The 25,703-nt window shown below is 41.3% G+C and overlaps 1 protein-coding gene across 1 annotated transcript in view; it reads left to right on the top strand.

Annotated features, from left to right (window-relative positions):
- Positions 1 to 2,279: 2,279 nt before the first annotated feature.
- The window catches only part of clmpb (CXADR like membrane protein b), a 76,157-nt gene continuing 52,733 nt past the window's right edge, over positions 2,280 to 25,703 (top strand). The window contains exon 1 of the mRNA XM_084951946.1: positions 2,280 to 2,835. Within this exon, the coding sequence (XP_084808072.1) occupies positions 2,787 to 2,835 (49 nt within the window). The 5' untranslated portion in view covers positions 2,280 to 2,786. The remainder of the gene's footprint in view (positions 2,836 to 25,703) is intronic.

The raw sequence follows: 25,703 nt of genomic DNA on the forward strand, positions 1-25,703 counted from the left end.
CCAAACTACCAAACACAGACAGGTTGCCTTCCGTGGCACAATTTACACTGCATGCAAGACAAAGTAACCTATCGCACAATCGCTACTGCCAACAAAGGCTATGCCCTCATACCTCATGTTGCGCTGTCATCAGCTTATACATAACAAAGCTCCTCATTTGAAATGATAGTGTCACTGTTGTTTAATGTATTCTACAGCCACATACTCTCCTCTGCTTCCAGATCTCATTTTTGTGCAGAAAGACTCATTTTAAAAGGGGGAAAATGATATATGTTGGCTGTCAGGTGCATTTTCATTCAAGTGTGTTTATCTGGACTAAGAATACAGGAGGACTGTTGTCACTGCAGGTGAAACGTGTCTTTTGAACCTGGCGATCCATCATAGTTTCACTGCTAATATTGCATCAGTTCCGAGGATTCCTTGCTTTTGTATTTCACTACAATGCATGCTGCTCACTTTCTGACACGCGACACTAAAGACCTGAGTTTTACCACTACCGCTATTTCTCACAACATCTGGAATTATGTTGTTGAGTCTCATCCTCTGCTTTCTGTGTACATATCTTCTTTTCTGTTCTTCTTTTTAAAAGCGTATATATATATATGTGTGTGTGTGTGTGTGTGTGTGTGTGTGTGTGTGTGTGTGTGTGTGTGTGTGTGTGTGTGTGTGTGTGTGTGTGTGCGTGTCTACTTGTGCGTGTGAAACATTGTTTCAAGCTATCTAGTTATTGGAACGGAAAGGAATGGCGGAAGGCTGGTGCTGAAGAGCAGGCCTCTTGAGGGGGGAAGAGAGAGAAGAGAGGGGCCAGAGGCGAGTGAAAATCCTTTTTTGTTGTTTCGGCTGATTGTTGAGACACAGAAGAGGGGGATTAATTTGTCTCAAGGTCTGACAACAACCATCAACAGACAGCAGCTTTTCCCCTTTTTTTCTTTTTGTTTGTTTATATAACTGGTGCCAGTACGGGGTGTGCGATGACAGTTTTGTAAAGATGCACAGAATAATCAGATCATGGTCAAAATATAACATGGTAAATGAGAACAAATATGCCCTATGATTCCAGACAAATCTTTAAATTTAATTCCTTTAATCATAACTATACATCATCATAGCCTGAATAATATAGTTACAAAATGCATACCTTTTGGGGGCTTTAACATGTGGACTTCTGGATTTCCCTGTTCCTATTGTAAAGTCACACCAAATCCTCAAAAAACAGTTTAAGACAGCATTATTTGAAATACTGATGTAGTATAGTAGCTGTAGTATCAACAAAAGACAAAGAACTTTCCCACAAATATATGAACATTTGTAAAAAAGTAAAATACGTATAGCAGGTTTTTTAAAAAACAACAACGTTGTGTGGTTTTTTGAAACGCTGTAGTTATGAGGAATACAAGGAAAAATAAGCTTTAGGGAAAATGTGACAAATATTATAGCCTGCATATTATAGTCTCTTAAAATATATGTTGGCTTCACTGATTTAAAAAAATAAAAAATAAAAATAATTACTGTATTGAGAAGGCCATTCATTTTACACGCAAGCCTTATTATTTCTCATAAAGACACATGCATGACATTTTCTGCAGCGGCTCGTAGCAAGAAGGGACACAAATATAAAGGTGCAGCTTTTCAAGACATTCGGTGTTATCTAAAGTGGAAAAATATTAACATCACAGAGAAATATAATAACAAAGATGAGGGTGGATCATAGGTAATCTTTTTTAAGTTTGATGCAAAACCTCTAGCTGCTATTTAACTTCTGGTAACTACACAGTAAGACATGTTATACCAGTTCTAAAATATTTTGGTCTCTAATAACTGGTTGTAAACCTTTAAATATTTGGTCACAGAGTCGTGAACCCTAATCACGCCCCTTTTTCCTGTTGGTCCCTTTTTTTTCTTCAGTGGAATAAACACCAGCGCCAACCAGTCAGTGTTTTATTGGTACAGAGCAGAATGCTGTAATTTTAAGTGTTAATGGCTTATGTTAAAAAAATAAGAAGGAAAAAATGCAATGATAAAGTTTTGTTATCAAAACTCTGGTTCTCAGCTGGTGAATTCTGCCTTACAAAGAGCATTGTTCATTTACTGTATATTGCATTAATATACAGATCAAAGATACAAAAATATAATTCCAGTGTCTCAACTTCACATGCAGTTTTGTTTAATGGCACTGTGTGTAGCTATTTATCAGCTTGCATGATTTTCCTTCAGTGATACGTAAACAGATTCACTCCTGTCTGCTGCACCTAACTATCGACTCCCAGCCACCCAACAAGCAGAGCGTGTGTTGCCGGATGCTCAAGCATGTGTAAGAGAACTTCAGACTCTAGAGGTCTCCATCCTTCAGCATCCCCTCATCATCATCCACCTATTCTCCCTCCTCCTCCTCCTTCTCCTCTCTGGCATTTTGTGCAGCGGAGGAGGATAGGAGGAGTGACTGCTGAGGAGGAGACAGAGGGGACTCTGAGACAACACGTCCCACGCCAGAGCCAGACAGCCAGGGAACTTTGATTTGACGCCAAGTAGCCTGCGATCAAAATTACAATGAAAAGAAAGAGCCTCGTTTCTTCCTCCTCCTCTTCTTCTTTTTCTTCTCGGGAGGCTTAGATATGTCGGGCGTGTGCAACATATGATGTCGTTGGACTCATGAGCTCAATGAAGATTTATTTATCTCTGATTTCGGTTCTTAATTCGCTGATGGTGCCGCTTCGTTGTGCTTGCGCTTAGGTCAGCCGAATGAATTTGAAGGCAGTCTGAGCGCATTGTTTCCAGCTCCGTTACATATGGGATTTCGAGCCGTGATGTCTGCAATCTCTCGCTCTTTGTTTCTGGGTAAGTCACTTTCCATTTCTTTAAAAGACCGGATTTATTTATGTAAAAGCAGCGCAGGCGTGTTGCTCTGAAAATTGAGGATGTGAACACCGAGGTTCATTTTTCGTATATATTTGAATATAATTCTCTTTCGTTGTTTCACGTGTCGTTAACACCACATCTGACAGCTTCGGTTCAGAATGATGTCAGAATATATCTGTTGTCTATTTTCTCTTCCCCCTTATGACACTTTAAGATTTGGGTGAGAAATGACTACATTTACATTTAGATTCATCTTCAAAAACGCAAACGCGCTGTAGCCAACCGTGCGCTTTCTCTCAAGCTGGGAGCTCTCGAAAATGGGACAAATTAAAGCAACGTGAAGGGGATAAAAGTTCACCTGACCCCTCCCTTCAAATCTGCTTTCAAGATTTATTGACCCGGCGCGTTCTTGTATTGGCATTTTCTTCAAAGGCAGGCCCGCAGCAGATGCACAAAAACCTCCTTTGTCATATTTAAACAAAGGGAAATAATTCATTAATTTCAGTAACCACCGAGAAAACACTAGGCTAGAAAAAGATCTCTATTCGAGCTCTTCTGGATGTCAGTGATTAGATTTGTTAGGATAATTGTTAGGATAGGATATCTTGAAAGGATCTCTAAAAAGTCTTTTTTTTTTAAAATTGTTACTCTTATTTTATTATATCATAAACCATAGATGGACCTCTTTTTATTTTATAGAAACAGAAGCTTCATTTGTCTCCAAGGCTTGATTTTATCACTACTGCTATTTGCTGTGTTAACAGTAATCCTGCTTCTATTATTACTGTTACTAATATTATGGGATTGTAACGTAGAGGGGGCCTGGAACTGTTTCCAGGTCCGAAGCTCAATGAGGAATGTTTAATTCCACTGTGACCTCTCTGACTGGAAGTTACAGTTAGCACTGCGGGACGGTGTGTTAAAAATGACAGCCAGTACGAGGTGTTATTCACCCCACTGCTGTCTCATCACCTGTGGTGTAACTGAGGGGAAAACTAGTTTTGAAAGCCACAGATTTGAAAAGACAAACTAACAAAAGATTTTAAAGTTTGAAAAATGTCTTTGACTGTGTGCTAGAAAAACTTTGAACCCCCACCCTGGTTGAGAGTTAGATTGGTTGAGTGTAGCCATATGAGGAGAAATCCACACGGCTCGTGTGCTCTGGTCTGAGTCCCGAGGTCGTGCTCTGGTAGTTTCTGTGTGGCTTGCTGCTTGTTGCGTATTGCAGTCTGGAGAGAAATCAAAAGACCTCGGCATTTGTTTTTAATTTTCTATTCCATTAGTTTAGACATACAACTGATGTTATTTGCTTATGCTTGATGTGGTTTGTGCTGCAGGCTTGTAAATGCTTGGAGAGTTTGTTATCTTCGTCTCCCATTATTCAGTCACTGACATATTGTGGTGATATGTCTGTGGAATACCCTGTCCAATGCCTAATGCGTTTAGTGGAGAGATCCTCGTCCCTCTGGACCTGGTATAAAATAAATAGATAGTTGAAGGATGGAGATATGTATGGATAAGCTAACCTGTCATGGCTTACATTGGTAGACCAGCAAGTCCAAAGAGTGTGGTACGCTGTAATGCATACTGATCCTCTGTTAAGCTAAAAGGAGCTGACTCTGCAGAGAACACTGCATACAAGTAAATCTTAGGTTTAGGTCAAAAAGCACTCTGTAACACTGGGCAATGATGTAGGCTATTTTAAGCTAAGCATGCAGATTATCATAACACCAGCAGTGCTTTTCCGGTAATGACGATCTTAAATAACGCAACCGGCTCATTCAGGAGAAGGCGAAAACATTACACATTATCCCTAAATAATAGCAGTTGTTTGCTTTTCTTAAAATAACCATATGACTGCGCCTTGAGTATTAAATGACTTGTTGCCATGGTGAGGTATTTTTTCCCTCCTTTGTCATGTTTAAGACAACGGAAAGAAAACTATTAAACAGTTTGTGCAGCGATGTGACTGGATGGCATGTTCAATACAGTTGGAACCGGGGTCACACGTCTCTCATCCAAGAACAAAACATCCATCAGTCATCCAAAAGAGTATTCACCCACCCCCCAACCGAGGGAATATGCAGCTTTTCAAGCTTGGCTGCTTGGCTGTACCATACCGAAGGACTTTTTTCCTCTGAATTTATAGCCTGCATTAATTCAAGATCAACTAAAAGGCCAAGCAGAGGGAGGAGGTGGCTGTTTTATTCTAAAAGAGGATCAATAGTCATTAATAGGGGCTCCTTTTCTTTTAATCTGGATTTGGCTTCGCAAGTCCTGAGACATCCTTAAATTAATATCTGTTGGAAATGTAATATCCACTGGTCACATTACAGATAAGTAGCACAATTAATTGCCACAGAGAGTTCAATAGCTCCCTTCGGTAACTCTGCTGATGTGAAGTAAGAATCAGAACAAGGTCATACAAAACTGAACAAATCAAGTAACTCAGTAAGAGCACAGGGCACGTGGCAATTTGGCCAGGTAATGGAGACCAGTGATTGATTGCGTGTCTGTCCCAGTGCCAGGATTAAATGATTCTGAATGGGGGGAATTTGAAAGTGAAATGACTGTCCAAAAAGTAATAACACAATCTAAGTCACTTGACGGAAATCTAATTTGAAAGTATGATTAGCTTTTATATGAGAGCCAAACCTTAGCACCTTTGCTTCTTTTTCTTTTTCCTGCCTGGCCTTTTGGGCCTCAGTGTCTAAGAAAACTGCAATGTGATCACTGCAGTACAGCAGGCTCTTAGCATTAAGATGTGTGCTGATGTCCACATTCATACATTCGTACAGTATAACACTGAGAAGATGGCAGTGCCTATGCAAGTATGCTAGTGTGTGATGTAGATAAAGAGAGCAGTGGCTCCAAACAGAAATTCTGTCCCCATTCTATATTTAGCATGTCTGCCGGGGTAGGCAGAGGATCTCTGAAATGTGAAGATGACAGGAGCCTCCTGAGCCAGAGGTTATGAAGTGACATCTTGATGTGTTTGTGCCTGAATCACACTCCCACACACACACACACCCTGCCAAAGACTTCTGACATTCCTGCACACCCAAAGACGTTCCGATATTTGACGTCTAGTTACCATACATTAAGGCTTAGTTTTGATCTTCTTTTGACTCATGTCGTGCGTCAGTGTTATCATTTGGCATCCCCGTTCTATATTCTCAGCTTTGAAGGTATTTTGTTTTGGGGGGGAAATATGTGGTGACTCTGGAAGCTCTGCTTTGCTGGACTTGAACTTGTGTGATGTTTGACTTCTTACTTGCATGAAGAGTAATCTCATGTTTTTAAAAGCATAAACCATTCAGTTATTTTCAATTTTACTTGAATTACCAAGTTCAGTTAGTTTTGTTAGTCGTTTCACACATTGGGACTAGTGTGGTTTTACACAGAGTGTGTGTAAAAATCCCTATCATTTAGCGCAAATGCAGGACTTACAGTAAAGTGTAGCTGCAGCTGTTGAAGGAAATTTTGTACCAATGCTTTTTGTTGAATGACTTCCCTTGCACCTACAATGTCAGTTATTTTACATGCAGAACGAAGTGTAAAAACACTTCCATCCAGAGAGGATTGTATTACTCAAAACAAAAATGCAGAATCTGACTGGCTCATCAAGGGCAGAGCCCTCTGGAATACAAAACCTGCAACAATGGTGACTGAAGAGGCCTACAGATGATTGCAGAGGTCCTGCTGTCCTCAAAACAATTGAACCATATCATTAGCAAACACTGATTTGCCTTCCAAGCACTTTCCTTCTGATGTGTATGGCCTTTAAATGACAGCATGGTTCCCTGAATAACAAGCCATCCTCTTTTCGTACCTGGGGGGATTCTTCATGTTTCATTGATTGTGGTGCTTTTAGTTGGAAGGTCTTTCTATTGTGTCGCAGCAAACCGAATGCCAGGCTTTGAATGAGAGCGTTTGTAGGTGAAAGTCTAACTGCTTTGTACAGTAAGTGCTTTTATTCCTGGAGGATCGAGGCAGGTTTGTGTTTTCACTGAAACCGAAGACATCCGAAGGAAAAATATACAAAGATTGTACCGCTGGAATCGTCTGCAGTTTTCCACAATATTTCTTTGTTTGGCAGTTCCTTCATCTTCGTTTCACCACACCCGCAATTTCCGAGCCACCCGGGCGTTATTCTGCACGAGCCGTTTGTCGCTCGCGTCCTGCGAAATGAAATACACATACGTAGACAGAGGTGGGTTTGTGTAGTGTTTCTGACCTACACAAACCCGGCCCCTTTCAACCGTCACTGGGAAAATTACTCCCAGATTATTTTGGAACGTATGAACAGGAACTGCCTATTTCACTTTACTGCTAATCTTTGACAGATGTTCTGGAGAAGCTCACGTTCACATTAACCAGAGACACATGTGCAGTCTATGCTGGGCTGAACAGCAGTATTAATGAACGTCAAGACTCCACTGATAGTCAGGATGATCAGATTGAGCTGTGACACATTTTAGGGAAAGTGAATCTGGTTACTGAGTGGAGGAAATATTTTCTTCTATTAAGTCGCTAATATTTTGCAAATGAGCTTTTAGTGCTTAAACATTTTTTTGATCAGTTGATTAACAAATTGGAAGAAAATGAACCATCGCAATTAGGGGAAAAAAAGGAGAGTAACTGTAAAATAAAACAGCAAAAGCACATACACTTTACGGGAAACATAACCGTTCCACCTGCATGTGCTTTTATTTTTAATGTTTGCATCTGGCAAGAAAATGTGCTCTAGCCATGTTCTTTACTTGTTTACTGCAACCATTTGATCTTCTTTTACAATATCCATTCATAACAACTAAACCAGCTTAAATCTTATTTATGGTTATGTTAAAGGGACTCCCACCACATAGGGATAGGGAAAGATTGTGGTCTTTGTTATTTACTGAAAAAGTCAACAGTGGTTATAAGAATGAGACACAACTTGATTGCAGTATTTAGCACAGCATTGTTTAGAGTATTTAATGTTTAAACTAAAACTTCAGGATTCAGAACTTGCCCTCTGAATAGCTAGGATTCACCCCGACCATTTACCAGTGAACTCCATGAGGCAAACAAATCTCAAGAACATGTTGGAATCAAGCATGCAGCAAGAATATGTTTACCTAAAGTGTGTTGTGCAATCCAGATTAGTTCTGTATACTCATCATTTGTTGAAAGCAGTACTGAAACCAGGAACGCCTCCACTGGTTTTTTGTTTTGGCTGTTTCAGAACAGGCTGGACCAGATGTCACCTTGGGGAAGGGGTGCATCTGAATTGATAAATCAAAAAATCAATAGCTCATTTTGTCATTTTGATCAAGTGTCTTATTAGATGAGCTCAAGGCAGCGTTCACCTTACAAAATAACCCTTCACCTCATCACTTGACCCCACTTCACATAGCTCTCTCACCAGCTGACCTAAGTATATAGATTTAGTTAACCATGCTTTTTACTTAACCTGCAGCCATCGTGAACAATACAATATTTTAGTGCTAAGCATGCATATTTCATATGATCATGTTAGCAGTGAATTAAAGTAGCAACAGCCTAGCTTGCTACCACAACCGATTAGCATGACCCGTTTTTGTTTCCTCTGCACCACACCATATTCTGCTGATAAACTGATTTGCTCTTTTGAACATCCTTTTAGAGTACTGTGCAAAAGTCTTGAGCCACCCCTCATTTCTTTATATTTGGCTTCCAAGGAGCCAGATGTTTCTCCAGGCTTTCTAAAGGTTTGCTTTTTCACTCCATTCCTTGTTCCTGACCATTTTTAGACTCAGTTTTTGTCTGTTTGCTTGTTAAACTGCTTAACACTGACTCATGAATCAGCATACACTAAATACTGTGTCCTCACATAACAGACAAGTTAGAGCAAAAACATTTCAAATAATGAATTGTTTCTTTAGGTGTATGGTTGCTAGCAGACTTGTGCAAAAAACATTAGCCGAATTAGCTGAATCTATGAAAACATAGCAAAAATAATGCTTGTCACAGTGTGTCGAGGTTTGTTGAGGTATGTCAAATGATACAAGAACTGGACTGCTAATCAGCTGCAACAGTTCTGAATCACAATTTAAAATTTCTGGTTCAAACTGTCATCAGTACAAAGGTAGTCAGGAGAGAGTAGCTACAGCCATCTGTAAAACACAGTGGAGGCTCTTTCATCGTCTGGAACTGCATGATATTATATATCTTTGTTAAAATCCATGGAATTATGACCACAGAAAAATACAGTCACATTTTAATTCACCATGCAATTCTATCTGGAAAGCATCTGATTGGCAAAGGCTTCATTTTTCAGCACGACAGTGATCCCAAACACTGCCAGTGCAGTAAATGCATACCTGAACAGAAAAACACACACTGGATCACTATCAGTCATGGATTTGCTTCCACAGAGCCCAGACCTCAATATCACCGAAGCAGTGTGGGATCATCTTGACAGAGAACAGAAAGGCAGCCAACATCCAAAGGAGAGCTTTGAATGTCCTTCAAGAAGCCTGGAGAGCCATTCCTGCTTAAAGGTGTTCATACCAAAGGCTCCTTAGAATTCTAAATATATTGTTTTGCCTCATATACTGTATTTGCATTTATGTTTGCACATGTCTCAGTAAATTATTACACCTACTTCCCAATTATTTACCAAAAAATAAAGAAATGAGAGTACAGCACTTTTAGTAAATACTGCCACTTTGTTAGAAAACATGTTCTCATCCTTTTAATCTGCTTAACAAGCAATAGTGATGGATGGCCTCCATCCATGATCTCGAGCACATCCTTGGTTACCAAAGTTACACATCCAATGACAGTGACCATTTCTGTCAAACTAACTTGTAGAAAATTATGGTGAAGATTTATCAGAAGCATTACAGGTTCTGACCAAGTGTCAGTATGAAATGTCTTTAAAGTGAGAACAGGTTGTAAAAACGGGTTGCAGATTTGCCACATTAGGATCAGATTGTACAAAAATAAAGCAAGCTGTTTAAAATTTGAAAAAACTATAATTCTGATAGGGAGAAAATGTGTAGGAAAGTGAATGAGTGGTTGGAAACATTGTGTTGTTCTCAGCAATCTGTGATCTATTCTACCGTGGCCATTTGCTCCAAAGGGAGGATTCTTGCCTCATTTGCAGAAATGATACACTGTGAAAGTAAATGAAGCTAACTCGGTTACTAGCTTTATAATTTCTTGGAAAATCTGAAGTGATTTGCTGCTTGTGAGCATAAATGTTTTAATCAAGGTCTATGATTGTGTTATGTAAGCAGCGGGCAGATCAAAGAGTGAACAAAGCTGAGATAAACACTGATGCGATTGGTGAGGTGGAGCAAAGAAGTGTCTCCCATTGATTCACCACACTGAAGGTCTGTCTTGATATGAATTTCTTTGCGGCTATTGACAGTACTAGAAGCAGGATGCGGCCTATCGCCAATCAAGCGTTCTTCAGCTGCAATCAAAATCCACACACCTTGCAAAAACACCATTTAAAATGATTTGTTTATCAGTGGTGGGGGTTGAGATGCTATCATCTCTGAGCTCCCAGCACTGTTGTGGTGCTTTCAAGTGCTTTCTGCCTTAGTGAAAACTGGCAGCGCGGAATAAAGCTGGCATGCTTGTCTTCTCTAAGCAGAACATGCTTTTGATCTATGTTCTCTGTCTCTGAAACCAGGTATATCTCTTGTTTTCTATGCAGATGTGCAATCCAACTGTGCAGAAAAATAAACTGCTAAAAAAGCCTATTGCTCAGCTGCCTTTCATTTTCAAGCAGGTTGGGACAGGGCTTACACTTACTCAAAGAAAATAAAGTTACACTACTGATTAAACATTTATAAGCAATTATCAGCACACAGCGGTCAAGCATCCATGCCTCACCAAAGTCACCTGGAAGCTTGTTAGGATGATTGAAAATAACAACATGTGAATTTACTGGTTTCATATAACTTGTTTACTCAAAAGACTGGACCTCGACCGAACGCTCAGAAGTCTTCATTTTTGGGCAAGTCTCTCGCATGGTTCCATTTTCAGTGTACTGTCTGCCAATAATTGATCATTTCCTACCAGTCGTACTTTAATTGGTCATGGGGTGCACCTGTCAGAACCCAGTGTGTGTGGTGCCTCATGTCACACTGTGACTATTGATTATTGTGTCCAGATTCCAACTTGTAAGTTTAAATGGCATCATGCTGCTTAGATGGGAATCAGCAAGAGAGCACAGCCGGACTATGACCACAGGGAATCATCTCCATAAATCTACATAAATCAGAGAGGATTTTTTTTTCAATTCTGAAATGTATATGAATTAATTCCAGCGTGTCACCAATGCACAAAATATTGATTTGCCTTTCTCTCTGCGTGGAGTTCGGCTGTAATTCAATTCCACAAATTGACTGCAAATGAATGAAAGCAACTTGCACTAAGCCAAACAATGAGATCCTAAGTGAGTTTTTCTTTCCACCCTCTTCTCACACTTTTCTGACTGACTGAACAGGAGGAAATGTTCCACGTCGCTCTAGTTAGACGCCTGCCATTCCTTTCAATTTGAAGCAGTCGAGTAGCCCAGCAAGCAGGACACTCCATTAGGTGTTTTGAATGCGCACGCTCCTTTGTCTCACTCCATTTCCTCTTTTGCCTGCCAGTCTTCCCTAAAGCCTTCGTTGCTTTAATCAGCAGAGGCCCTTCTGCCCTTCAGACATTTATCTTCACCTGTGCTTGGTCATCACAGCGCAGCCAGGAAAGACCCAAAGATGGATGCTGTTGGAGACAGCGAGAATTCGATGGTCATTGATTAGAGAGGCATAAGAAAAAAGTGGTTACCTGCACGAGACCTGAGCACCATCTGGAGGATCCCTTCCTCCCTTAGTGGATGATAGCATGAAGTCAGATCTCTGCCCACTGTCCAGCTGAGATCTAGGACAGTTTTATATCAGCAGGGAGGCAAGAAAGTTGTAACTTTAGTAAGTTTAAACAGTGGCCTTAATCTCTTTATGGACTGTAACAAAAGTTTGGAAATGACCTTTTAAAGTTCTTTATAATATGCAATTCTACTGATTAATTCTTCATAGGAATAAAATCCCTTGTCATCAGAACCTCACCTTGTGTAATTGCGCTTTAGTAGAAACTGTAAAATTCCATAATTTAGGTCCAGGCTTGGGTTGGCAGTCCTGTTCTTCTGCAGTGGATGTTGCGTGATGGATGATTTCATTATCCAACCACAATGCCGGCCACTTGGTCTTTCATACCACAGCGAAAACATTGTAAACCGAATATCATTGATCAGTTGCTCCATTGTCCACAAATTAAGTATATAATACCGCTGATTGCATTGCAGTCAGTATTTTCAGATTTAAGCACCCAGAGCCTTTTACCGAGTGAAAAGGTTGAGAAGTTTTGTTGTTTTCACTTTTGATAAAGTAACTTATGCAGGCACTCAGGCTGTGGTCAGGGTACAGCATGATGTCAGTGCTGAAAAAGCTTTTTTCCCCTCTTGCCCTCCCATCTCTTTTCCCCCCTTCCCGGCAAAGTGGTTCAGAACAGATGGCACCACCACCTTTTTTTCCGACTCGTTAGACTTGACTTGTTGATGAAATGGAGCCTTTACGCTATACTGCCCATGCAGATGTTTAGCTGTACATATTTCTGTGTGTGCATGTATGTGTGTGTATGTGTGTGTGTGTGTACACTCTCCTATAAACTGCCCTGCAGCAAAGCAGGGAGAGTCCACAGCCTAAAGGTATCTAAAGTATAAATGTTACATTTACATCTTAACAGCCTCTATATTTTTTCCAGGACCAGGAAAGCAACTATATGGCTTTGTATAGATATAAAGAGAACAGTGTGGAATGTTTTTATGTTTGCTACTGCTGCATAGCCACATATATACCCAAGTGCTCTGCAGCACAACAACCCTCCAATTAGCCAATGCAGAGCTCATTCAACAAAAATTACGTTTTTGCCATTCTGTTTGTGACATTTTCTACAGTTTCCCTGAGTGCGGCCCTCTTTAGCCTGGTCTGTCATGGAGTTTGTCAGGCTCAACTTACAGAGTACCACATCTCTTGCTAAGAAACAGACAGGGGCTTAGGACTGCATTCAAGATGCCTGTTATGGTTTGGCAATGTTGTCCAAACTGTCACATTTTGTATGAAACTTGTCTTATTGTAGTTGCTGGATGAGTAAGAGGAAGTGTTTAAGTATCTAAAACTGTTGTAGTAGCAAGCAAAAACTGCACTTTACTTCGAGTTTGATGTCTCTCTTAAAATTTTTAAGCATGTAGCTTTTTTCTATTTTGGACTTTCCGTTTTTCTCCCAGCATCAACCCTATTTTTTTTAATGCTATGTCTTTCTTCAATAGGGAAATCAAGAGTGCTATAGCATTTGGCTTGATTTGCTGTCTGGGATCCAAAGAAGCTGAGGAGGAGGAAATAGCAGAGTTTGCAAATTCAAGCTCTTAAAATAATTAAAGTTGGCATGATGACTCTGCTTTCTAGACGGGACCAAGCTTTAAAAAAAGGCAGCACTGGGAGTTACCACACAGCTACAGCGAGCTGTGTTGTACTCGGAAATTAGGAATAATGAAGGTTGCTATATGCAATATGCAGATAAGATTACATTAAAAATCTGTCAGTGTGGAATGAAATAAAGCTTTTGGCCACTGACCCATCATAGTAGAAAAATAAACATTTTTTTCTATTTAGAAGAGGGAGATGTTGTTTACTCTATTAACCTTTCCTCTCGGTTGCACTCTTGACATTGAACAATGTGGAAGAGGCCGGCTCGTCGCTGGCCCTTTTGCTAATGAGGCAATTAAGTCTATCCTGTGTTGGTTGAGCAAGGGGCCGAGAGAGCAAGCCAAGTCATCTGCTGTCTCAGCAAACACCAAGCATCTTAGCCATGCCGCAGTCAGAATATATAACAAGCTCTCCTTTGTTGTAATGGTCTTCCATTCCTTGTGGTTCTCCCTTGTCAGTGCGACCCGCAGCACAGCTGGAGATCACAAGCACCATCAGGCTCTGTTTATCTAAGTGCACTGAATGGTGGCAAATGGAAATTGAAGAAAAACACTAGGTTAAAATAATGTTTGAGCTATACTCGGAAGCTGTTGTGAAGCTGTGGTGGAAATTGGGTAGGATAAATTTGGTCATTTGTTAAAATAATGTAAAAAAACACAGTGGGCACTATTTAGGAATCAAGTTCCAACCGTCCATCCATTCTCTTCCGCTTATCTTTATCAGGGTCACGGGGGGGCTGGAGCCTATCCCAGCTATCATAGAGCGAGAGGTAGGGTACACCCTGGACAGGTCGCTGGTCTGTCTCAGGGCTAACACATAGGGAGACACAAACATTCGCACTCACATTTACACCTATGGGCAATTTAGAGTTTCCAGTTAACCTAACCGCACTGACTGCTTATCTTTGGACTGTGGGAGGAAACCAGAGTACCCGGAGAGAACCCATGCAAACATATGGAGTGAATAGAAAGACCCTGGCCTGATGGTGGAATTGAACTCAGGACCCTCTTGCTGTGGGGCAAGTTGCCTGTTTTGGAAACACAGTGATCAAACCCTGATACAAGGTTGGTCAACATATTAAAATGTTCTAACCTGCCAAATTAATAAAATAATTTACATATCTATACAATTATTCTAATAAGACTCTCCGTAGGTGCCTTTGCGCTACTCTCAAACCTAAGCGAACAAAGCGAAATGGAAGGACTACCTTGTAGTTGGTATGCTACTACATTAGCAAAACTAAGCTAACGTACAACTTACTCGCCTAGGAAAAGACCGGTAAAAATGCAATGACTCAACAAATGATATGTAGCTGGTATATTTGTTCAAATACCTAACTCTATTTGCCACGTTTCTTTTATAGTATGGCTTATTTGTGAAGAAAAAAGAAAGACTGAATGACTCTAACACCTCTAATAGACTGCATCCTGTTGTCAGGGGTGGTGTATGTCGTGTTCAGAGTTTTATTTTAGTACATAATGGAGTAGAGTGAGGAACTGATCATAGACTCAAAGGTTCTCTCTGTCTTTTGAACCTGTATGCTGATAATCAGAGCAATCCAGATGCATGTATGACACAAAGACATATTATACAACCACGTGCATACATCATTGATAGAGAAGCTGTCAGTGTGTGAGGCTCATACCTGATTCCTGTTCTTGACACATCTGAGTGGCAGTGTGGAATTGTGGCTTCCTTGAGCACTGTCTAGGATAATGTTGATTGCTGTGAAATGTGCTGCATGCATTAAAAACATCCTTGCTACCCATTCAAATGTGTTTGACAGCAATTAGCATGTTTCCGCCCTCTTAGCCTACTGACTGTCTGCTATGAGCAGCTGCTGTGTCATACAAAAGGGGCCAGCGTTAGGGCCTAAGTTAATGTGTTTAAGGGATGCACAATTCTAACGAGCGATAACCGAAGGCTTACGGCTGCTCAGAGGGGATTAAGGGACGTCGTTGTCTGTCTTAAAGCTCAGGCTTAACCATCATATTCCTTTTTTTCCCTCCTCCATCTCTCCTCCCTGGTAATGAATCGCCAGTATTCCCTGACACAAGGCATGAAAAAAAGAACATCTTACTCGGTAGGGAATAAAGATGGCTGCTCATTAGCAGCGGAAAGGTGTACCGAACCAGAAAGAGGAGATGTCTGAGTAGATTTGTTTGAAATCAATGCTTGTCTTCTGAAGCTTCATCTACAGTATGGGGCTGCCACAAGATATCAGGCAAGATTTCCAAAGAACTTATGTCGGCATGCAAAAGTGTGTGCATAAGCCACACAGGCATTTGTACATTTTTCCATGTTACAGCAGAAGAACCACTAAGGCTCCTTTTAGCATCAGATTTCAGCCTTCTTGTGCAGGTTTCGCTGTTGGCTATAACATATCTGCCTTTCATCACGTGACCTGATCAATACGGAGAGATTAGCCATGCATGGCGTGAGACACGGGTGCCCCCAAAGTTGCAGGACCGTCACAGAGGTGACGGTTTTCAATTACAGGACACTAAAGATGCATAGTGGCAAGGGCACCACAAAAAGAGCACAGTAAGCAACAATCTGCATTGGCAGCTGGCCACATGTGTTCGCTGCATGCTGAAAGCACCAAGCATGACAGGTTACATGCCTTTTCAGCAAAATATACTAATTTACCCCGAAAGCACATGAAACTTTCTTTTTTGTCTCGCTGGAGAAATACATGCTTGAGTTGTAGGCCTACTGCAGATGAGGTTACAGCACAAGCCATTAAAAGTTTACTTTATGCTTTGGTGGTATTTAGTATGTAGAGCAACGGGTTAGAGGGACAATTTAAAGCAGTCTTGTTACAACAAGATTGAGGCAAATGATACGACTAACCTTTGGCTCCATGCATATACCTGCGCTGTCATTTATCTAAAGCGTGCGGTCCTGTGCTAAGATAGATAGACCAGGGCACAGTTTTTCTGAGGTAACATCAATAGCTCTGTCACTCGCCCCTGTGGCGCCCGATCGGGAGACCTTTTCCATTGACATGCAAGTTAGCGCTTGATTGTCATCTGGTAACTGTACTACACCGAGTCTTTGGGGAAATCACAATGCAACTGCATCGGCTTATTTTTGATTATTACCAAAAGTTATTGCATTGAGCATTCCTCGCGACATGGTTAGAGCATCGCCCACTCTAACAGCGCCTTCATTTCCATATTTCACTCCTGTTTCAGCACATATAATCGAAATTCAGATTCAGTGGAAGGGAGAATAGAGGTTATGCTGTAGGGGTTAGAGAAGGGTATTTAATCCGCCCTGTCTTGTGGGTGGACATTTCAATGTATTACTGCACACATTATTATCTGAATTAATTAGCATGAGCAACAGAATGTAGGTTTTGCAAGCCTTCATTATTTTATGTATTGATTTTTGTTTAACACACCTGTAGTTGAGCTCAAGTAATCCTACTTATTGTTTATTTATCACTCCTGCCACAACTAAAGCATATTTGAGTGAAGAGCAGAAAAACAAATAGATGCCTTTCTTTCTTTCTTTTTTTGGTAGACTCCAAATGTTCTCCTACATTGCCAGTGTTTGCCTGCATGGCATTGGAACGCAACAGAAGCATGACTGATATTTCACTAGACTTACCAGCATGGTCATTAATCCTAATATTTGGACTGTAGCCACCATCCACTCCCAGCCGTGGCTTGACTACGTGTAATCATAGGCGTACACCCTTGTGTATTGGGCTGCAGGAAAAACACTACACGCTCAGAAGCTTAGTCCATCAATCTAAGAGGCCAGACATTTTTCCTCCAACCCCGATGTCAGAGGATTTCACATGGCACCCTCCCCCTTCCAGGCGGAATATGTTTATGAGCCCTTTCTCTTACTGTCCTGTCTCTTCCTAGTCCCCACTTCCTCTTATGAGACGAGGGGGTCTGAGCAGACAGCGCCTGCATAGCTCCCCGCTGCAGGGCCGTGATGGATGGCCACTCAGCTATACGTGCCTTACTCACCAGAGGCCGACCATATTTCTCCTTCACTGCCCGCGTAGGCCTGCATTTGCATGAAGACTGTCAAAGATGCTGTTTTCTGTGAGCTCAGCAGGGCTGAGGCAGAGTATTTGATTAGATGTAATGGAATTAAAGTAATCTGATTCCAAAAAGATGACATCTGTAATCTGTTGCAGTTACTGTAAATATGCAGTAATAAGATCACAGAGTTATTGCATTGCTCAGTACAACTGTGGCATCTAAATTGTGGCATTTCCTTGTGTATTGTGAAATAGTAGATTTAAATGATCCTTATTTAACTGAAAACTCAGGAGTCTGACATAAATTAACTACCCTTGCCATATTAGCGGCTACAATTTTCTGCAGGTAATCAGCTCTTTTGGTAATTGCTTTTAAATGTAATACTCCTAACCCTCATAAGTGGTGATCCAGTGAATAGTGGGCTGTGTGTGTGTTTGGTGGTAATAGCTATGGGATGACCTGAGGGCCTTATTGGAGGCCACTGCTCGGTCACAGAAGGAACACATGCTGCAGGATTCTCTGCATGGCAGCGCACTGCTGCTTTTGGGTCAGAGACATAAAGGAGGTGGGAGGAAAGAGAAGAAAGGGAGAGAGAATATCTATCATTGATCCTATGGTATTAGCCGGGGCTGCAGTCCTAATGAAGCTAGTGCTGTGGGCTCTAGGAATGCATGTGTGTGTTTGTGTTACTGATAACTCCTGTAAATATCCACATCTGGAGTGTTTACATCCTGGTGATTAATTATTAGTCATGTGGACACAAATAAATCACTCAGAGTGTGTGCTTGTGTGTGTGTGTCTGTATGTGTGTGTGAGTGTGTGTATCTCCAGATGGCCTGGCGTGAGCATATTGGTGTGTGTGTGTGTGTGTATTGTACCTGTGCAGGTGTGCATGAAACCATGTATATCTGCAGAAGCCTTTTTGTGAACATCTTGCACGGTACGCATTGTCTTCGTGTGAGTATACTGTCAGTGCATTTCCCTGACTTTGAATGCATGTTTGAGTTTATGTGCGAGGGTGTGTGTGTGTGTGTGTGTGTACACAGTGGTGAGGCAGGAGAGGCTGCTTGGCGACTCATCCATCATTTTCCCCCCTGGCCTGCGATGCCCTCGGAGGAGCGCTGCACTGTTACGGTGACATTGGGCTCATTTTGGAATAGAAAAATGGTGCATCCGCCCCCAGCGTCATTGCCGCACGTCGTTACCCCCCTCCAGCCAAACAGCCAGCTTAAGATGGTGCAGTAACAATCCCTCTAACGGTCTCAGACACGCTCCCTCGCTGTCAGGTTTACACACCATATCCACAGGGACAGATTACTAATCAGAGGAAGTGCTCTGTTGAAGGGCCTTGCGATGTCCACGGCTGCTTAGTGAAGCTGCTTTAGGTGGCCTGTCATCTTTTCTTCCTCTCCCTACCCCGACCACCGCTACCTTTTCCACTCTCACCTCCCGCTGGATAACCTTGGCAAGGGTGGAGGAGGGGTAGCAAATGGGGTAGAGAAAGGGAAAGATGAGACCACTTTATGAGTGTCCTGGGTTCCCTGTGCCCAGCGTTTCTCTCTTGCTGGTGCACAGGGTGAGTCAGCATGAGCAACTGCAGTATAGCGGCCCAATCAATTTGTTTACGCTTGCCTCTAAAGAGACAATGCCATTGCCAGTGCTGCTGTGTGCAAGTGGTCTTACCACTTCACTTCACAGATTTCCTCATGTCGGACAGCAGTAGCACACACTAGCCAAACTTTCTGCCATTGCTCAGAGTGACACCTGCCACTCTGAGCAATGCTGGGAAATAAACGCACAGTCAAGCAAGAGGTTGGAAAATGGGGAACAGAAAGAAAGCATGGTAGATAAAGAGAAAATTATGTGCTGGCAATCTTTCTCAGCCCTAAATTGGTGCATGTTGCTGCAATAGATGGACGATGGAGTCCTGCTTTTTCATCTAGATTTAGGAAGGCAGAGTGTGTGTTTATGTCTTCTGTTTACAGTGCATGCTTTCTGTTTCAGGATAGAGTCTTTCCAAGGGCATTAGGGTAACCTGTCAACAAATTGCACACGGGTGATAAAAACAAATAGCAACAATTCCCACTCAGACACACACTCACACACAGAGAGATGTCACTACTCGACAAATAGCACAGACTGTTAGCGCAGACAGTGATAAGCAGATAAATGCATGCAGACGTAGCTCACCTACCAGCTCCCATTATGTAACCGTGTTCACCACATTTTAATGTCATTCCTTGTTGCTGGAGGAGGAGGGGGATGTGAGACACACAGAGATAAAATAAAATAAATAAAACGAGAGAGGCGAGAAGGGAAAGAACAGAGGAAAACTGGAAGAAGAGAGGAAAAAAAATGTTTGCGCCCCACCTCCCCCGCCATCCTCCTTCGTCTCAAAAGAGATGCACACAAACACTCACACACACACAGCTTTTCCTCAATAAGCCTCCTTTCATAGATAACCCCTCTCCGGCTGACAATAGCAACAATAGCATAAATCCTGATCCCAACAACAACAACAGCAGCGGAGGACAGCCTCGTCCTTCACTGAACTCACGTCAGCACATTGTCCCCTCTCTGTCTGTCCTCCAAACATGTTTTTTTTTTTTTTTTTTAACTTTTAAAAGGATCAGTTTCCAGAGCTGAAGTATTCTGGTAGGACATGCTGTGATGGTGATGATTGATCACCCTGTTCTGTTGCTGGAGATCAATTGCCATCCGTCCTCCTCCACTGAAGATCTTGTTTCCTCTAGTTGCCTGTAGCAGCTTTCCTGGGGACTTTTTATTCCCGAATGACCCCACCTTTCCTAAAAGTCAGGCCACAGGTCAACACCTATTATGAAGTTGTATGACCTCGTCGACTATAATGCCCTGTGCCTGTATTGTCTTTCATACAGTCCTGAGAATAACTTCCTTCCTGGTCGGGAATCAATAATGTAGCTTGGCTTATGAGAAATATTATGCCATTTCCCTCCCAATAATGGCCGGAGTCATGGAGAATGTATGCTAGCCTGCATGAAATCAATAGCCTAAATGTAAACGTAAACCTTTCTATTGTCTTGCTTCAATGTGTTTATGTACATTTCAATACACTAAAAGCTGATTTCTGTCTGAGAAAGCCACACCGAACGCATTTCACAGTGCTGGGTTGCAAATATCACTCGCAGTTTTCTTTTGAATATCACATATCCCAGTCTTATGATGCACGGCTCCATGGCCTCTTATCACGGTCTCTCACCATGAAGGAATAGCACGTTTCAATCATCCTGTCATGGGAGAACTATAATCTTTTTCTTTTGCATGGCATATGTCCTTCCACTTCTAACTAATCCTTATTATGCCAGAGAAGCGAAGGTCATTGTCAAAGCCGAGGGGTGATTAAGTTAATCCACTTGTTTTCTGAATCCGATTTACCTCATTTTCCAAACTAGGGAACAATGTTCCAGCACAAAGACATCAAGATGATAGTGTGGCACGCATTAAGGAGGAGGGCCCCTACACTGGAGAGGATTCTTTTATCTGTCTTCATCATCTGCATCCCATTCTGATTCCCAGTTCTATCAGCTGATTTCTAATCACAGCATTCAAAGCTATCTCTGCCATATGGAGAGCCAGAGCAAAAGCGAGAGGAGAGCAGACAAGTTAAAAGCAGCATGATCGCTCATATTCCTGAATCAATCTATGTCGCTGCGGTATGAGACACTAGCGAAGCAAAGCACAGTGCCCTGGTGTGTGGGAGTCCCGCCATGCAGCCAGCAAGCCTCTGAGTTACGCAGTGCAGTGGCACACAGTTGACTTCATTAGCAGGTCCCTCCCTTCAAGGGGATGGGTTATTTACTACTGCACCGTGCAGGGCCAGATGCTCCACAGATATTATACTATAGAGATTTGCGCAAGAACAAATAGGTTTGCATTATTGAGTAAAAGTGTGTGTGTTTTAGGGCCAAAGCTCTTTGTATCCCTTGCAGTCAGCAGTGAACCTGTAATAAATCCTCAGCAAAAGTATATTTGACTTCACAGAATGCAAATAAGGTGATTAAAATGCATCCCTGTGTCAGTGAGGGAATACGTGTGGATTATTGTTTTAAACGGCAACTCTGCCTATGAGCTCACATACAGTACAGACCAGCAAACGTCCCTGATTTTAGCATCTGCACCTCACTGTGAACGTGTTATGTATTATGTGCTTTTCTCTGTATATCATGCAAGTCTGCATCTATGAATATTTAATATAGATTCAGTTCAATTCAATATATTATTGTTATGCCAAATCATAACAATAACCACCTCAGAGAACTTTGACACTATGATAATACAGAGAAAACGTACGACCCCCTGAGACAGTGGGAAGGAAAAACACCCGTTTAACAGGAAGAAAACTCAAACAGAACTGGGCTTAGGGAGGGGAAGCCATCTGGTGTGACCAGTTGGAGGTGAGGGCAGATTGCTTACTAGTGTGTGTGGCTTTTAGTAAGTTAATATCACCATTAGTTTCTTCCTATCCAGTTTTATCAATGTCACTTCTCTTTATTTTGTAAAGTAAAGACCATACTGTATCAGAGAAAATACCATAATAGTCAAGTGCTTGACCTTCAAGGTCATCTGCTTGTGCAGTAAAGCACCACTTTTACCATTCCTAGAAATATACTTGCAATTGCGCCAATATGTCAAAACACCAGCCCATCATTTTGGAGAAGAGGATGAAATTTAAGGGTCTAAATATAGTGAACTGGGGGAAAAAAGACTCCTGCCTTTTGCTTCTTCAGGCTTTGACATCATGGATGTCAAAGCCTGAAGCCGAGAAGAAGCTTCTCGGATGAGAGGTGAAACGTCTTCAAGTAACTTAAAGAAGTCCAGACGCTTTTCTTTGCAAGCTCCTTTGACTACGATGACCTAGATGACTGAGAACCTTCACAGACATTTTGACATCATGGGTTTTTCTACTGAACATTGTCTGGCCTCTGGAGTTCAGTCCTAGTCACCAGTAATGGCCTTTGACATAGAGGTTGGGTCAGTTTGACACAGAAACCAGAACATGAAGAGAGCAGTGTCTGGCCCCCCAGGAGATGACATTAAAGGAGATACTGGCCAATTTACAATACTGTGCAAAAGTCAGACATTTCTTTATATTTTGCTAGGTGTATTTTTTTTAATGTGCAAATAGTATATAAAATATAGTAAATAAGGCAAATGTATAGTTTCTAGAAGTGTAATGAGCTTGAAAGTCAGTATTAGGTATAACTAACAAAAAATTTTAACACAGCCTGAAATCTCTTGGGCAAGCTTTCTTTAAATTTATTGTAGTCTTCAGGAATAGTTCTCCAGTCTTCTTGAAACTTTTCTTTAGATCACACACACACACACCCTTTTCTGCACAATATTTTTGTAGATGATGATGGCACTTTCTGGATTCATAATTTTCTTCCACACCACTGGCTAAAATACCTCAAACCATGACATAGCCTCCATCGAGTTTTACACGAGGCTGTAGATACTCGCTTTTATCTCTCCCTCGGTACATCCTGGCCATTATTTGAACCAAAGATAATTATATATTCATACTTAACCCTAGAACACTATCGCTATAAATAGTAGCACAATCACTAATGCTGGGTGATTTTTACCCGATATAATATGACCAACAAAAAGTACTTGTCATCAAAATATATCAAAATATGACAACACATGACAAATCAGAGTGGTCTGCTTTTACTTTCAACTGTGCCACATCTAACAAAATGAAAAAAGTGTCATGCGGGGACCCTAAAATAATGCTCCAAAATGACAGAAAAATCTGGAATTCAAGAACAAAAAAATTCCTAAAAAAAAAAATAATAATGACACTGGAAAGCTGGTCTTTGATCCACCGTTTCCTGGGACATTTGAGACTTCCCTGGTGAAGGCACAGTCTGCTCAACATGCTAACAGCTGCAGCAGAGAGAAATCATGTAAATTTATTGGCTTGGGTGAAAATCACTCAGCGATTCTAGGGTTAATATAATTATGAAACTGGTGCAAAGACTGGAATGAAAATGAGTGAAAAAGCATCCAGTATCCAAAGCAAAAGCTTGAATAACTCTTGTTCAAGACCGCTTTAAAAAGAAATACACGTTTGGTTCCATGGAAGGCAAATGTAGATTTGAGGGATGGCTCAAGCATTTTGCAGCTCTGTGTGCAAAAAAACATCAAACAAACTTGCAGTAAATCTGATTCCTTCTGCAATAAAATGGGTAACTTGTGTGTGATGAGTTGAATGACGCAGTTTTAAAGACGCATTGCTAACAGTGACTCTAACATTTAATGTCCAAACCCAACCTGAACTGCAGTATTCACAGTAAAATAAGCTGAAAGTCTGACTGTTAAGCCTGCTGGGAGTTTGAGATGGGTTTCAGATTTCTGTTGCACAGTCTGCACAAGCATGAGGGGCGAGAAAAAGACAAAGAAAGGAGAAAGAAAAACAGACGGAAAGGAAGGATGAAAGGAAAAAAAAGAGACTGAATGTGAAGAAGAACAATAGACAGCAAGTTAAAAAAAACAAGGTGTTTAAGAGTATTTAGCTCATCCTATTGTGAAGCTCTCAGTCAGTCGTAATAAGCAGACCTAATGCACAATTAAAACCACCTGGAGCCCGCCCATCACTTCCAGAGTCAACCTTACAATCATTTCTTTGTGTGCGTGTGTTCTTCGTCAACCCTTCAGTCTATCACCCCCACAGCTTTGCAAATTAAGGTGTGACCGAGCCAAAATGAGATCTCTCCGTAGCCAGAACAAACACCATAATAGACATTTCAAACACAGACCCTATTATTTTTGTGTGACGGGTGTGCTGCGTTTGAAGTAACACTGGTGCTTTGATAGGCTGTGGATCCTAAGAACCTTCCATTCAAAAACACCCACATTTCCCCCTCCAAAGATCTGAATCATAACGTCCTAGTCCTTTCACATAAATGTCTCACTCCTACACTGAACAATTATGTTTACATAACAAAAACGCTTTATTGCTTTTACGTGAAGAACTGGGTAAGACAGATTTCCTTGAAGATAAATTGGTGCATATCAGGGTCACCCAGGTAGTAGTAGTCTTTTTGCTGCTTTGATTGTTGTGTGGCCTTGGATTTTGAGAAAATTCAACATCGAACAAATAGTGTTACTCTCTTTTAAATTCATAAAACAATGAAAAAAAACCTAGCTTTTAATAGAAGGACTTTGGTGGAACAAGCAGATACTGTAGTTGTTCCCATTTATTTAGATTTCTCTCCTTTGGCGTCAGACTGTGAGTGTGAGCAGCAGGATGCATGAGGTGTGTTTAACTTGGACTCATTGTGGGGGGAGGCCAGAAGCTCAGAGTGAAATCTGTAAAAGCTCACATACGAAAGACACTTTTATCTTCTTTGTTTTTCTCCGGTTCATATAATGTGGATGTTTGTTCTTGCTATGCGGTCCCTGATTGTTAATGTAGTGTAGCTTTTCTCTAGAGGTAGACCAAAATAAAAACAGCTCCAACATATTCCACTTCTATTTTCCCTTCTCTGTAGCTCGCCACCCAGGGTTGTTGTGTATCTGCTACATTTCGCAAAGCAATCTTGCTTAAACAAACCCTTTGAACTCTGTCTGATTTGGTCTCATTTATACCGGGGAGCAGAGGGAATAATCAACTCTAAAACGTCAAAGTTGCACCAATCTAAATATTTAATCACCTTTGACTCTGGATGATAGCTGAGCGTGAGGCAGGAAAGATGGAAGATTACCTCAGTGACTTAACAAAAATAAAATCTCATGACTGTATTGACTATGATTAACACTTAAATTAATAATTACAGAGCATTTCATTAGAGATAAAAAACATACTGGAGGCAGTTGGATCTCAGCCCACTTACCTACTTTATTGTTTGTAACGATGGAGCAGTGTCGGTAGTGGCCAGTGTGGGAGTCGATTCTTATCACTCTTGTTCTCATAGCTCTTGCCAGATGCAGCTCTTGGTGTCAATTTTGAAGCTGCGGCACGGTGAAGTAGGAAGTCCGACACACTAATGATAGAAGGCCTTAATGGTTAAAGCGTTAAACCTTGTCTTACCACACATCCTTATGAGCTGTTAAGAGTTTATGTTAATTAGCTTGTTTAACAGCCCGGCTGACCTCTCTTGGTCTAATATGTACTTTCTTGAATCCTGCTGCCTGTTAATGATCGCAGGTACTTTAATCAGTGATGAGTAAGAGTTTGGCTTTTTAAAGAGTGCCATTAGCTGATACAGTAGACCCTTCAAATTTCTTTCCATTTGGTGAGGTTATGACCGATTTTATTAACTCTTTCCCATCACGCGAGTTAAAGTGCATCTGT

The sequence above is a fragment of the Perissodus microlepis genome, chromosome 14 (assembly GCF_051167445.1).
Source record: "Perissodus microlepis isolate ML-2025 ecotype Zambia chromosome 14, ASM5116744v1, whole genome shotgun sequence".
Classification (NCBI taxonomy): domain Eukaryota; kingdom Metazoa; phylum Chordata; class Actinopteri; order Cichliformes; family Cichlidae; genus Perissodus; species Perissodus microlepis.